This window comes from Helicoverpa armigera, chromosome 1 (genome assembly GCF_030705265.1).
Source record: "Helicoverpa armigera isolate CAAS_96S chromosome 1, ASM3070526v1, whole genome shotgun sequence".
Classification (NCBI taxonomy): domain Eukaryota; kingdom Metazoa; phylum Arthropoda; class Insecta; order Lepidoptera; family Noctuidae; genus Helicoverpa; species Helicoverpa armigera.
Window position 1 is genome coordinate 3,872,293 of NC_087120.1, and position 13,864 is coordinate 3,886,156.

General features: G+C 34.9%; 1 protein-coding gene, 2 long non-coding RNA genes and 1 other non-coding gene across 4 annotated transcripts in view; 2 read left to right on the forward strand and 2 right to left on the reverse strand.

Annotated features, from left to right (window-relative positions):
* The window catches only part of LOC126054100 (uncharacterized), a 219,134-nt gene that overhangs the window by 188,938 nt on the left and 16,332 nt on the right, over positions 1-13,864 (reverse strand). The window contains exon 3 of the long non-coding RNA XR_010277613.1: positions 7,960-8,055. This is a non-coding gene — a long non-coding RNA (uncharacterized LOC126054100). The remainder of the gene's footprint in view (positions 1-7,959; positions 8,056-13,864) is intronic.
* LOC126056742 (uncharacterized) lies at positions 1,876-2,796 on the forward strand. The gene is made up of 2 exons (XR_010277594.1): positions 1,876-2,383; positions 2,462-2,796. It is a non-coding gene; the product is annotated as an uncharacterized LOC126056742 (long non-coding RNA).
* Positions 6,298-6,369, reverse strand: Trnad-guc (transfer RNA aspartic acid (anticodon GUC)). Its single transcript has one exon. It is a non-coding gene; the product is annotated as a tRNA-Asp (tRNA).
* LOC110376360 (uncharacterized) lies at positions 11,955-13,756 on the forward strand. Its single transcript, XM_049846373.2, has 2 exons — positions 11,955-12,386; positions 12,562-13,756. The coding sequence occupies exons 1-2, from the start codon at positions 12,259-12,261 to the stop codon at positions 13,718-13,720; spliced, it is 1,287 nt and encodes a 428-aa protein (XP_049702330.1). The 5' UTR covers positions 11,955-12,258; the 3' UTR covers positions 13,721-13,756.

Consider the following 13,864-nt stretch of genomic DNA (forward strand, 5'->3'; position numbering starts at 1 on the left):
GACTTGCCATCTGTTATTTTAGATTCCACGATTGGTCTCTTTTATCTAATTGTGCTAACAAAGCTTTTTCGTCCGCCGTGAAATTAGCCACACGTTTGCGTAGGGCTCTTGTTCCTGAAGACTCCTAAAATGAAACAAGCACAAGTTAAATTCTTCAAATACATATATATATGTATACTACTATGTATACATATATATATATATATATGTGCAGCTACTAATGTACCTAGAAACGAAACTTACCATGATAATATGTTAAGATAAAGCTATTTATTTCAGAGCTTATCACACTTTTCCACACACTTTTCTTTCCTGACGGTTAACGGAACAAGAATTTTAAACGTAGGTAACCTTGACACTGACAGTACAATATTGACAGTGATACCAGAAAAAAGTTTCCATGTACTTTATATCATTTACATGAAAATAGGTGTTTTTACGTAAAAACGATGCCGAAATTAACAAATTCTTATTTCTATTGTTGATATACAAGGTTTTAATGTATTTAAATAACAGTTTTTGCTACTTAATAATTTCACATTTTAAGGTGCGGCTACACCTTTCGTTTATCGATAAGCATTATCAAAGACAATTTGACGATACTCTGCCCTACGGATACTTAAAGCTGTCATTAACTAATGAACCCTTAAATTTCGTCTCTGGGATGTATGTGTTAATGACAGCTTTGTATATGCGATGTCTTTAAATAATAAACAAACTATAAAACATTATTAACAATAAAATTTATTTCTTCGGATCGTCATCGTATTTCAAAACTTTTTCTATTTTAATCGCCAAGAGAAAAAGGCATTTCATATTACGCCATGTAGCTACGCGTTAAAGCTTCAATTCAGTGATGGCGAACAGCAGCGAATTAACACAGTAAAGAATCAATCAGTGACAGTTAATAAAGTCGAAACGAACTACGCAGCTTGCGACTAGACCAACAAGGCAGTCAAATAAACTTTGTACTACATAATTGTTCAACAATCGTCTTATTTTATGGATTTTATTTATTAAAAATTGTATTATGAGAAAAAACTATCAACTATAGATTATCGCACCAAAAACCCATTGCTTTTGGTTGTGCTTTCACGCCTTTCACTCATCAGGACAACATCATCATTCTCAATATGAAGAGATTCCCAGTTCATTGGAACCAAATCATCAACCTGTAAAGAAATATTATGCAGTGTCGCATAAGCACATATAACAGCCACAACTGTATCCATCTTAATGCCCATGCCAAGTTGGAGACAAGGAAACCTTCTTTTCCAAATGCCAAAGCATCTTTCCACAGTATTCCACATTATATTTTATTTGGCTTCTGTTGTAGTTTTCTTGTGCAGTTGAATTTGGTGATAAAACGGTGTCAGTAGCACATTGCTAACTGCATACCCGCTGTCCCCTAAAATTATCCCTTTTAACACACCAGTATTCAGTCTTTGTTTACTTGCACTGCTGTTATAAATAAAACTATCATGGGTACTGCCAGGCCACCGGGCTACTAGATCATAAAATTCCAAGTTTGTCCCAGTGACTGCTTGAACATTGATAGAAAAATACCCTTTTATATTCCTATAGACTTCTAATGTTACTCCTCCTGGGCTTCTTATTTGGCCCCACTACTCTAAACCTTCTGGTATAGTCTACACAATCAATAAAGTCATGCAAATCACTCATCTTTACTTTATTGTTAAAACACTTCTATTCCTGAGACTTTAAAATATTTTATTTACTTTTATAACCTTAAACATAAATGTCAAAATCAATCATTAGAAAGTTAAGTAAAGGTTTTGCTTTACTTAACTTTAATTGTCATTAAGGGATGGTAACGGATCATTAATTGTCTCTGAGAGTGAGCTTTTCTAAATCTATACTAACTGCCACACTCATAATGGATACTTAAATTAGTCCTAACGAGTCCTTAACAAATTATCATTAAATCTGTTAATGAACGATACATCCCAGAGACGAAATTTAAGGGTTCATTAGTTAATGACAGCTTTAAGTATCCGTAGGGCAGAGTATCGTCAAATTGTCTTTGATAATGCTTATCGATAAACGAAAGGTGTAGCCGCACCTTAAAATGTGAAATTATTAAGTAGCAAAAACTGTTATTTAAATACATTAAAACCTTGTATATCAACAATAGAAATAAGAATTTGTTAATTTCGGGATCGTTTTTACGTAAAAACACCTATTTTCATGTAAATGATATAAAGTACATGGAAACTTTTTTCTGGTATCACTGTCAATATTGTACTGTCAGTGTCAAGGTTACGTTTAAAATTCTTGAAACGTTAACCGTCAGGAAAGAAAAGTGTGTGGAAAAGTGTGATAAGCTCTGAAATAAATAGCTTTATCTTAACATATTATCATGGTAAGTTTCGTTTCTATGTACCTAATGTAGCTGCACATATGTATTTGAAGAATTTAACGTGTGCTTGTTTCATTTTAGGAGTCTTCAGGAACAAGAGCCCCACGCAAACGTGAGGCTAATTTCACGGCGGACGAAAAAGCTTTGTTAGCACAATTAGTTAAAAAGAGACCAATCGTGGCATCTTAAATAACAGATAGCAAGTCAGTCGCCCAGAAACAAGCAGCATGGGATAGTATAATACAGGAGTTCAATCAGGAATCAATCACCAACTTCCAGACTACGGGCTGCTTTGTGAAAGTTTAAGAAAACCCACAGCAGCCGCGCTTGCGACCACTAGATCAACGAGGAAGTCAAATAAACTTTGTACTACATAATTGGCCTCTTGTTCAACAATTAAAAAAGTATTCTTCTTATTTTATGGATTTTTATTTATTAAAAATTATATTATGAGAAAAATCTATCAACTATAGGTTGTCGCACCAAAAATCCATTGCTGTTGGTTGTGCTTCCACGCCTTTCACTCAGGACAACATCATCATTCTCAATATGCGGAGATTCCCAGTTCTTTGGAACCAAATCATCAACCTGTAAAGAAATATTATGCAGTGTCGCACAAGCACATATAACAGCCACAACTGTATCCATCTTAATGCCCATGCCAAGTTGGAACAAGGAAACCTTCTTTCCAAATGCCAAAGCATCTTTCCACAGTATTCCACATTATATTTTATTTGGCTTCTGTTGTAGTTTTCTTGTGCAGTTGAATTTGGTGATAAAAACAGTGTCAGTAGCACATTGCTAACTGCATACCCGCTGTCCCCTAAAATTATCCCTTTTAACACACCAGTATTCAGTCTTTGTTTACTTGCACTGCTGTTATAAATAAAACTATCATGGGTACTGCCAGGCCACCGGGCTACTAGATCATAACATTCCAAGTTTGTCCCAGTGACTGCTTGAACATTGATAGAAAAATACCCTTTTATATTCCTATAGACTTCTAATGTTACTCCTCCTGGGCTTCTATTTGGCCCCACTACTCTAAACCTTCTGGTATAGTCTACAAAATCAATAAAGTCAAACAAATCACTCATCTTTACTTTATTGTTAAAACATTCTATTCCTGAGACTTTTTAAAATATTTTATTTACTTTTATAACCTTAAACATAAATGTCAAAATCAATCATTAGAAAGTTAAGTAAAGGTTTTGCTTTACTTAACTATCACTAAGGGATGCTAACGGATCATTAATTGTCTCTGAGAGTGAGCTTTTTTAAATCTATACTAAGGAGCCGCTTAAGTAACCATTAACTGACTCTGACTGCCACACTCAGAGTCAGTTAATGGTTATGCTTGATAAGCTCACTCAGAGACTTTTAATCCTTAATTAAAAAACTTTGTTTTGATTTGATTTAATTATAAAAGTAAATAAAATATTTTCTCAATAACAAAAGATGAGTGATTCTGACTTTATTGATTTTGTGGAAGAAGGACCAAATAAGAAGCCCAGGAGGAGTAACATTAGAAATCTATAGGAATATAAAAGGGTATTTTTCTATCAATGTTCATTGTTCAAGCAGTCACTGAGACAAACTTGGAATTTTATGATCTAGTAGCCCGGTGGCCTTACATGATAGTTTTATGCAAGTAAACAAAGACTGAATACTGGTGGTGGGATGACTGCTGACTGACACGTTTTATCACCAAATTCAACTGCACAAGAAAACAACAGAAGCCAAATGTGGAATGTGGAGAAAAGAAGGTTTCCAACTTGGCATGGGCATAGATGGATACAGTTGTGGCTGTTATTATGTGCTTGTGCGACATTGCATAATATTTTTTACAGGTTGATGATTTGGTTCCAATGAACTGGGAATCTCTTCATATTGAGAATGATGATGTTGTCCTGGTGAGTGAAAGGCGTGAAAGCACAACTAACAGCAATGGATTTTGGTGCGACAATCTGTAGTTGATAGGTTTTCTCATAATTTAATTTTAATAAATAAAATCCATAAAATAAGACGAATACTTTTTGTTGTTATGTAGTTTTATTTGACTGCCTTGTTGGTCTAGTGGTCGCAAGCTGGTCTGGGGGTCTTCTTTCTCAAAGCAGCTCTGGGGGTTCCTGATTGAACTCTATCCCATGCTGCTTGTTTCTTGCTGACTTGCCATCTGTTATTTAAGATTCCACGATTGGTCTCTTTTAACTAATTGTGCTAACATTTTCGTCCGCCGTGTTCCTGCAAAATGAAACAAGCACAAGTTAAATTCTTCAAATACATATGTGCAGCTACTAATGTACATAGAAACGAAACTTACCATGATAATATGTTAAGATAAAGCTATTTATTTCAGAGCTTATCACACTTTTCCACACACTTTTCTTTCCTGACCGTTAACTCAACAAGAATTTTAAACATAACCTTGACACTGACAGTACAATATTGACAGTGATACCAGAAAAAAGTTTCCATATACTTTATATCATTTACATGAAAATAGGTGTTTTTACGTAAAAACCATGCCGAAATTAACAAATTCTTATTTCTATTGTTGATACACAAGGTTTTAATGTATTTAAATAACAGTTTTTGCCACTTAATAATTTCACATTTTAAGGTACGGCTACACCTTTCGTTTATCGATAAGCATTATCAAAGACAATTTGACGATACTCTGCCCTACGGAAACTTAAAGCTGTCATTAACTAATGAAAACTTAAATTTCGTCTCTGGGATGTATCGTTCATTAACAGATTTAATGATAATTAGTTAAGGACTCGTTAGGACTAATTTAAGTATCCATTATGAGTGTGGCAGTGAGTGTGGCAGTTAATGATAATTAGTTAAGGACTCGTTAGGACTAATTTAAGTATCCATTCTGAGTGTGGCAGTTAGGCATCCTCACTTCACTCACGAAATAAAAATATTTTTGAAATTGGTCCCGCGAAATTAATCTGACAAGACTTCTTATACATAATATTGTCAATCTCAACGCTCAGGATGTGGCTGTCTATCTAGTAGTGGAAAATGTTGGAATGGGTATTTTTTTTACTTACTCTAATTTTAAAATAATTTCTGAAAGCATTGTATTGTAATAAGAACTGACCCTGATTTCCCGAATAAAAAATCCATCATCAGACCCTGGACTGGATGATAAAGGAACCATTTGGGAAGTAAGCCTTTTGGAAAATGAAATACCTAATTGTTTAAATCGGTTGGTAAACGACGGAGTTATGTGCGTAAACACGTAAGAAGAATACAAACGACTCAGTTCGTTCCTCCATTTTTGGAAGATGATTAAAAAAAAGTTGTCGTATACAACATCTTGTGTTTGTCAATTAATATAATTCATTTCAATTAAGGTAGTATAAGCCGAAAATCGATCTCAGTGGCGTGCACTTTGAGAGGCTTATGTCCAGCAGTGGACTGCGATAGGCTGATGATGATGATGAAGGTAGTATAAGTGGAATAGTTAAGAGTTCTTAAGTATATTTTTCGTAATATTGAATAAGAGTCAAATAAGTTTTTCTCAGGACTCCTGGGATAGATTTCGAAATACTTTGGTCTGGGTACTAATACCTACAAGCCTACAGAACATTAGACACTATGCAGTAATTGTGGGCAATCCTTGATCCCAACTTCCATACAAAGATTAGCATTGTCCTTTGAAAGTTTTGAGTACATTTGACTGACAAACTTGATGATAGAGGTGACAGACAGTCGAGGGAGTTTATCAACTGTAGCTAACTCGTGTTTTGGCTTGGTTAGTTTTATATAGTTGTTGAAATAAGTACGTAGTACATGTTTCGTTTATGGTATAATCTAGAGACGTCCTGGGTTTTCGTGAGATAACTTGAGTACATCATTATTGACTAATAATATTGTCAATTGTTCGATATAATAAAAAAATCCTCCCCGGCGGGGGATCGAACCCCGGTCTTCCGCGTGACAGGCGGATATACTGACCACTATACTACCGGAGATATGATAAGAGTCCTGAAATTCAGGTTCTACTACTAACCGCCCTCATAGAAACCTTCAAAAAAATCCGCATTAACGCAGCATTTAACGACAATTTTGTTTTAAAATCACGTTAAGATATAAGGGGCAAATTACTAGACTACTATGTGCTGCAAATATGTAGTATTTTAAGAGAAACTTAATATTTTCTGCTTTTTAAGCCCGTGGACAGGAAAGGAATTACTAACGCAGGTAGAAGTTCCAGTCGCGGACACTAGAGAGTGCGCATTTCAAGGATAGGTGGTGTGACGATCGTCACAAACCCCCTAATAAACCCCTGGCATAATATATTTTATTTTGCACTGAGCCTCTTGAAAACATATGAAGTTCTATATATCTAGGCATGATTGTCAATGCAATAAAACTTAACATAATATTTTGAGGATCTAAAAGTTCACACAGAAGCAGAACGAAGAGACCTCTCAGTGAGTCATGTTTCCCTAGTAGTTATCAGGCAATGGGTATCCATGGTAACCAAAAACATTTCGTTTGGAAACGAAGGCCTACGGTATGGTTGTTGCTACGAAATCTGACGTCACAGCTACGAATATTATATCACGTAGCAATCCGTTTTACTTATCAATATTAAGTCCTAAGTATTGTGTGAAGAATAACGAATAACAAAAGTAAACCAATACAAAAAAATATATTATCACTGATGTCATGACAAATAAAAAATGCGCGTGTGTTATCTGTATCTGTACTTTTTATTCATGTTTTCGGAAGCCATCTATTCTCGCTGTTATAAAAGTAAAAGGGTTCATATCATTCGTCCTGAATATGCATTCTGATTTTAATTGAAAACAAAATACGATTTTCCAAGAATTCTTATAAATATTATAGTTTGTTCCAATATTTTTGGATAAATAATAAATAAGTTCGCAAGAACGAGCAAAATTAATCGAATGATTTTAATAGTTCACTTCTTATTTTTTATCTGTGGTAAAGGGGTGTGGAAATTCAACTAGGGGTTAGGTGGGGGTGAGTTATTTAAGCAGAAAGAAAAACAACAATATATCTCTGTCTGAACTCGTGATATTGCCAAAGCAGGACAAGGATAGCTCGTCTCCACACATTTACAGAATTTCGGTGGGAAAGTCTATTGGTTGTGTATACTACGTAGAGCTATAGGATTCAAACGTATGACTCCTCTGATTTATGTGCTCCTAGTTCCACTAGAAAGGACAAAGGCGCCTAGTTTCGGTGAAAGATTCTCAACAATTTAAAAGATGGTCAACTTTCTTATTTAATCGCTTTATGTAATATTTTGTTATTTGTTGTATGTAGTATTTATATGAAAACGAGCTTTTTCCCACGTTTTCACTTGTATTAATTGAGAGTTACTTTCAAATCTTCGATTTTTAATAAAAGTTATATATAGTAAGTGTGATTTGTATAAATTTTAAATAATCAAAAAATATTAACAACTATTAGTAGTTCAATTACTTTTTTAAAAATAATTTCTAATCCAATAATTTGTCAAACCAAATCTTACGTTTTTGAAACTATGTACGTATTCCAATAAATAAAATTTAATAGGATCAATTAAATACCTTGTGCTTATCGCCAGATGCTACAGGCTGATGACGGAGAAGGCTCTTAATGGAGTCATGCATAATGGTGGCTCCCACATCTTCTCGAATTAATACCTGAAAAAACAAGTAATTCAATACTTGCGGAATTAGAAAATTAATTCATGGATGTTCTATTTTTGGTATTTTTGCTAGGGACACTTCCACGGTCTACACATATTGGACCGAGGATAACGTCAGCAACTTTGTGTCTTTTGTTGCTCTTGCCCTTGTAACTGCTATCTTTAATTGAGTCTTTCTCATATCTTTCATCTGTAAGAGAAGAAGAAGAATACAATAGTTGATAAGAATAGGACTGCATAAACTGAAAGGGGTTTGTGTAGTTGTAGACAACTACAAATAAATGGCACAGTTTCACGCACACATTGTCAGAGTAGATACAGAAAATCGGGCGTCGCATCCAGGTCAATAAACAGAGGGAAAATACTAGGAGATTAAAAGTAAAGAGAGTAGTAAGTATAAAGGCAAAAAAATAAGCGGTACCTATAATACAAGCTATTTCCCCACGCTTTCACCCACGTCCCGGGAGAATTCCGGGAGATAGACAAAAATAACCTGGGTTAATCGGGGATAGTTTAGCTTCCCTACAGTGAAAAGGATTTGTCAAATCGGTACAGTACTTTCCAAACCTTAACAAATATTTTATTCCTCTTTATCGTATAAATATGATAAGATTTTGGAGTCCTTGAAAGTAACAAAACGCATACAAGCCTAAGAAGGCATCATTAAAAAAATAAGTATCTAGTAAGTCATTAAAAATATTAAACTATGTAAAGAAATATTTAAAAAACAAGGAATATTTAAATTTGTGAAATGACACAATAGAGTTTTATTGCAGTATTTTTTTATTAGTTGGCGAAATAATAACCAATCAATATGCAAACCCCGTCTTATACAAAATTATTTCCAGATTCCGCAGTGGAAATAAATATCTGGAAATAATTTGAAATCTTTAGCTGAACTTTAAAATATATAGCTGACTATCTCTACGTTAAAAAAGAGATACAATTATTTATAGCTAAGCTTTATTAACCTGAAATTCCTAGCTTCTGGATATGCTTACGACATTTTTACTTATTTCTGAATTTACTGATCCCATTTGAACTATCGCATATTGTTGTCAAATAAGTTTGATCCAAAGTTATGGTTAAAATCTACCTAATAACGCATTAGGATTAACAAACAAAGTTAGCATATACTAACTTTGTTGTTGAATTTATGTGCCAAAACAAAGTTAGATTTACATTGTTTTAACACATAAATTCTAACATTCATAAATTCAAAATATACCGCCGAATCTACGGTTATGTCATACCTACGTCAAAACCTTGTCAAGCAGAGCTGGTTGTATTCTATGGGATCCTAGTATCTAGAGTCAGTTTTGCGCTAACTTCATACTTCCACGCAAGCGCAATGCAGAGCAATGCACGTGATTTGCAAACCTATCGGGAAACTTTCGAGTACAGAGGGGAAAGATATTCAATAACAATTATTTAATAACAACGGAAATTCTCCCTTGAAAGTAGTCAGCTGTCAACTGATCAAAACATTCAATACTCCTAACTTTATCTCTGCTTTACCCATCTATCTATTATATAAAAATAAGTCGGGTTTTCCTCCCTGACGCTATAACCTTAGAATGCACGAACCGATTTCCACGGTTTTGCATTCGTTGGAAAGGTCTTGGGCTCCGTGAGGTTTATAGCAAAGAAAATTCTGGAAACTCGATGTCCGAACTCTACGCGTGCGAAGCCGCGGGCGGAAGCTAGTGATGTTATAAATTATCAAAACGAAAAATCACTCTTGTGGCTAAACTACTGAATGGATTAGGTTATTTTTTTTACAATTCGCCATAGAATATCATAAAGTATGTATATATGATAGGATTTAATGTGATTACGTACGACACACCCGACATAAAAGAAAGTCGTGTTAGTTACACATTTTATAACTCAAAAATGGCTGAAAAGTTTAAGCTGAAAATTAGAGGCGAGTTAGCTTAGACCCGAGGACAAGGACATAGGATAGTTATTGTCACCATCCGGCTACGGAAAGCAGTTATCTCGAGACACGGGTGAAACCGCGAGCGGAAAGCTAGTTTATAATGAATAATGAGATTCAAAATTTAAAACTTTGTTTCGCCGCCAGGAACATCTATGCTATTGAATAGTGGCGCCAACTGGTGAGCAAAAAACGATAGTCCTCATTCCTAAAGTGAACACATCTTTTCGTCTATGAAATCCTAGTAGCTGGTACCACCGCTAGTGCTTTTCGGGGTAGGTCATGTGGGATTGATCCATATCGGAGTGTAGAGAGAGAGACATTTCCTACTATACAGAATTAACATGATTTTAGAGTATCATCATTCAAATTTAGATATAAAATACCCCGTGACGGGGAAACTCCTTCCCGCTTCCGGAAAACTCATGGACCATGTTCAGCGCAAAGAGGTATTTAATATGGCTTTCCTTAGAGTGAAAGAATCATACAAATCGGTTAAGTAGTTTCGGAGTCTATTTCCGTCAAACAAACAAAAGATAAAATCTTTCTCCTTTATAATAATGAGTATAGATATAGCATTGACAATTATTTTGACACAAGTACCAGATAAGACATAGTCATCGCGAGTTATTAAATCAAGCAGAAGTACATTTTTATTAGTTCTATTAAATAAAATATTTCGTCGTATTTTGGTGTTAAAAAAATTTATAACATTTTATGCTAAAAGTATGTATTTTATAATTTTTGTATTACTTTTAATCCGAAGAATTTAACTTCGAATTTATGTTATAAATTGAACATAAATGTTCAATGCTATGTTATTTTCTATTCCCTTTTTTATTTTTATTCTTGATTGTAAGTAATTATTTAGTTTGTAAATATAGTATTAGAAGTAGAATAGTAAGTTTGTACATAAATTATGTATTACAATAATGTATGTAATTATGTGAACATAAATTGGGTTGTTTATATTTATCTAATTTTACAAGGCGACACAAAAAAGTTGTCGTGGCCTAGTGAGCAAAGAACCAACCTATCGTGTGTGAGGACGTGGGTTCGACTCCAGGTCAAGCAAGTACCAATGCAACTTTTCTAAGTTTGTATGTACTTTCTAAAGGTATAATTCCGTGGATAGCGGCTACGACAGCCGCGCGCGGCTTACGACAGTCGTCGGCCGCGCGCGACAATAGTCAACCTATGAAAATGTATGGCGCCGCTGCCGAGGCTCGCGACAGTCGCGCGCGGCCGACGAATTTCGTAAGCCGCGCGCGGCATTGTGTTGAAATTAGTAGATTTTGTTCGTCCGTTCCCTCTAGTCGAAGTGCTAATTGATATCCTTGAAGAAGAAGAGGATGACGTATTGCTGTGGCTGTATTATGAAAATAGATTACCAATCGACCCTATTTTTAAAAAGTCATTGAACATCCTTGGCAGTCGTTACGGGTAGTCAGAAGCCAGTTAGTCTGACGCCAGTCTAACCAGTTCGCAGCTGCATCTGGTTGGACTGGAAGTCAACCCTAACATGGTTGGGAAAAAGGCTCGGAGGATGACTGGGCACACTGGCACATCAACATATCTATACATAGCTGTTAATTTTATCGAGCCACTAGGATAACATAACTCACAAGGAAGTTATCACATATTATTATGTGTAGCAAGCTACAGATGTGACAGTCAAATTGAACGGGATTAGTTCCATCTAGCTAGCTAGGCAGTTCTGGCGCTGCGATCGCGTAGCCATAGTGAAGGTGGGAAAATTTAAATTCACTTCAACCATCACACGTAAAAAAAACTTGATCCAATCTAAATAATTAAAGGAAGCACCAGTTTCTGGTTGAATATAATATAAGGTGTTGATTTGTATTTGTGCCATAGCTCAGGAAGAGGACATAAAATACGTAAATAATCGATTGGAATGGGCAAGACGACAGTAAGACGGAATCATTAAAATATTGTGTTTAACTGATAAAATATTGTGTATGTATGGTGGAAAATGTCTCCATTTTAAGATTTAAGACGAGATTATTATTTTATTTGAGAAAATAAAATTACAAAATACTGCCATCCACCATGTTTTTTAAAACGCCAATCACAGAGTGTTACGTCAGCCCTTAGTAAATACTGTCACTGTCACCGAATTTATTTCGAGTTTCGACTATCTCTTGAGTTTTATCAGTGTTTAAATTGACTAAAAGTAGTATCATAAGATCTATATCGGTCTTTTGCTTACTTACTTAAATTTGCTTTACTAATTAAGCCATGGAACAAGGATTTACTAAGGCAAACAGTTCTAATTTGCCTCGAGTGGATTTGTTAATGTTGGGAGAGTTCCTGGCGTCAAACAAAGATTTCTGTTCAGCAGAATTCAGAAACGTGAAAACTGCAGCGTAAGTACTATTATTACTGTATGAATTTTTTATAAATTTAGAAGATATTTTGTAAAATATCACTTGATATATTAAGTATTTGAGGTTATGTTTTCGTTATGAGAATATGTTTTGTGTATGTAATCTACGATTAAGTATGTAACTCTATATTTACACACCTATTTTTTTGTTATAGGTCTTCCAGGCCGTCGTACGGTGATGATGCCATAAGTTATGTCCAGTTAAAACGCGATGGCAATCTGTGCGTGGTGAAGTCAAAAATCTGTCCAGAACACAAGGTCCATGGAAAGTTATATGGAGTAACATTAGTAGTTGACGAAGTCAATGAGACAGTTGTTTCGGTGGATTGCCACGACTGTGTTGCATCACAAGGAGGCTGCAAACATGCCGTGGCTTTTCTTATGTGGGTGCATCGCAGGAGTGAAGAACCATCTGTTACATCAGTTGAATGCTACTGGATGAAATCCAAGCTATCAAAAGTTGGGACTACCATAAAATACATGACAGCAAAAGATTTATCTGATGCTAAGCCTAGCTTGCCATCAAATAGTGTAGTATTAGACAAGTTTATCGAGGAAGGGAGGAAAAGGCAACTTCACAATTGTGAATTGATCAAATTTCAGGAAGATTATGTGCCTGATAAAGTGATTACATTCTCCATGCACAAACTAATATTAAAATATAAGGAAAAATCCTGTGACATATTCTTGGAAAAGCTTGTATTAACCGATGCAGATGTTAAACTTATTGAAGAAAAAACAAGACAACAAAATAAAAGTAGTGTTTGGTATGAACTAAGGTATGGTAGGATTACTGCTTCACGAGCATATGAATTTACCAGATGTAATACCAATGATGGAACCTTGATTGCTCAGATAATGGGTGGAAGAATCCCAGACACACATGCAATGAAACGTGGCAGAATGTTGGAGGATGAAGTCAGGGAAACAGTTTCATCTAAACTCAGAAAAACAATAAATAAATGTGGCCTGTTCATCAGCAAAAAATATCCCATGATAGCTGGATCACCAGATGGGGTCTGTGACGAGAGTATAATAGAAATTAAATGTCCGATAAGTACTAAGACTCTCAAAAATTATGTTAATAATGGGAAACCAACCAAAAAATATTATGCACAGATGCAGTTGCAAATGTATTTGTCTGGTCGTCAACAAGGCTACTTCTGTGTTGCAGATTGCAATTATAACATAAATAAAAATGTAAATATAATTTGTGTGCAATATGATGACAAATATGTTTCAGAATTTGTTTTAGCCTTAGTCCATTCATGGAAGCATAATGTGTACCCACTATTGTACCAAAGTGTTGTTTAGTTAGTCATAATATGTAAATAAAACAAACAAAGTTAATTAGTGCTTTTATTTCTTCCTATTTAATTATGATCATACAAAAAGAGGTTAAATAATCATAGGTTCTAATTTGGGAGGTGATGGGTCCTGCACTGACGTCCCGCTAGG

Excerpts from the sequence above, each read along its gene's own strand:
- LOC110376360 (XM_049846373.2), top strand. The coding sequence starts at position 12,259 with ATGGAACAAGGATTTACTAAGGCAAACAGTTCTAATTTGCCTCGAGTG. Across the intron at positions 12,387-12,561 it reads AGAAACGTGAAAACTGCAGC|GTCTTCCAGGCCGTCGTACG; the intron begins GTAAGTACTATT and ends TTTTTGTTATAG.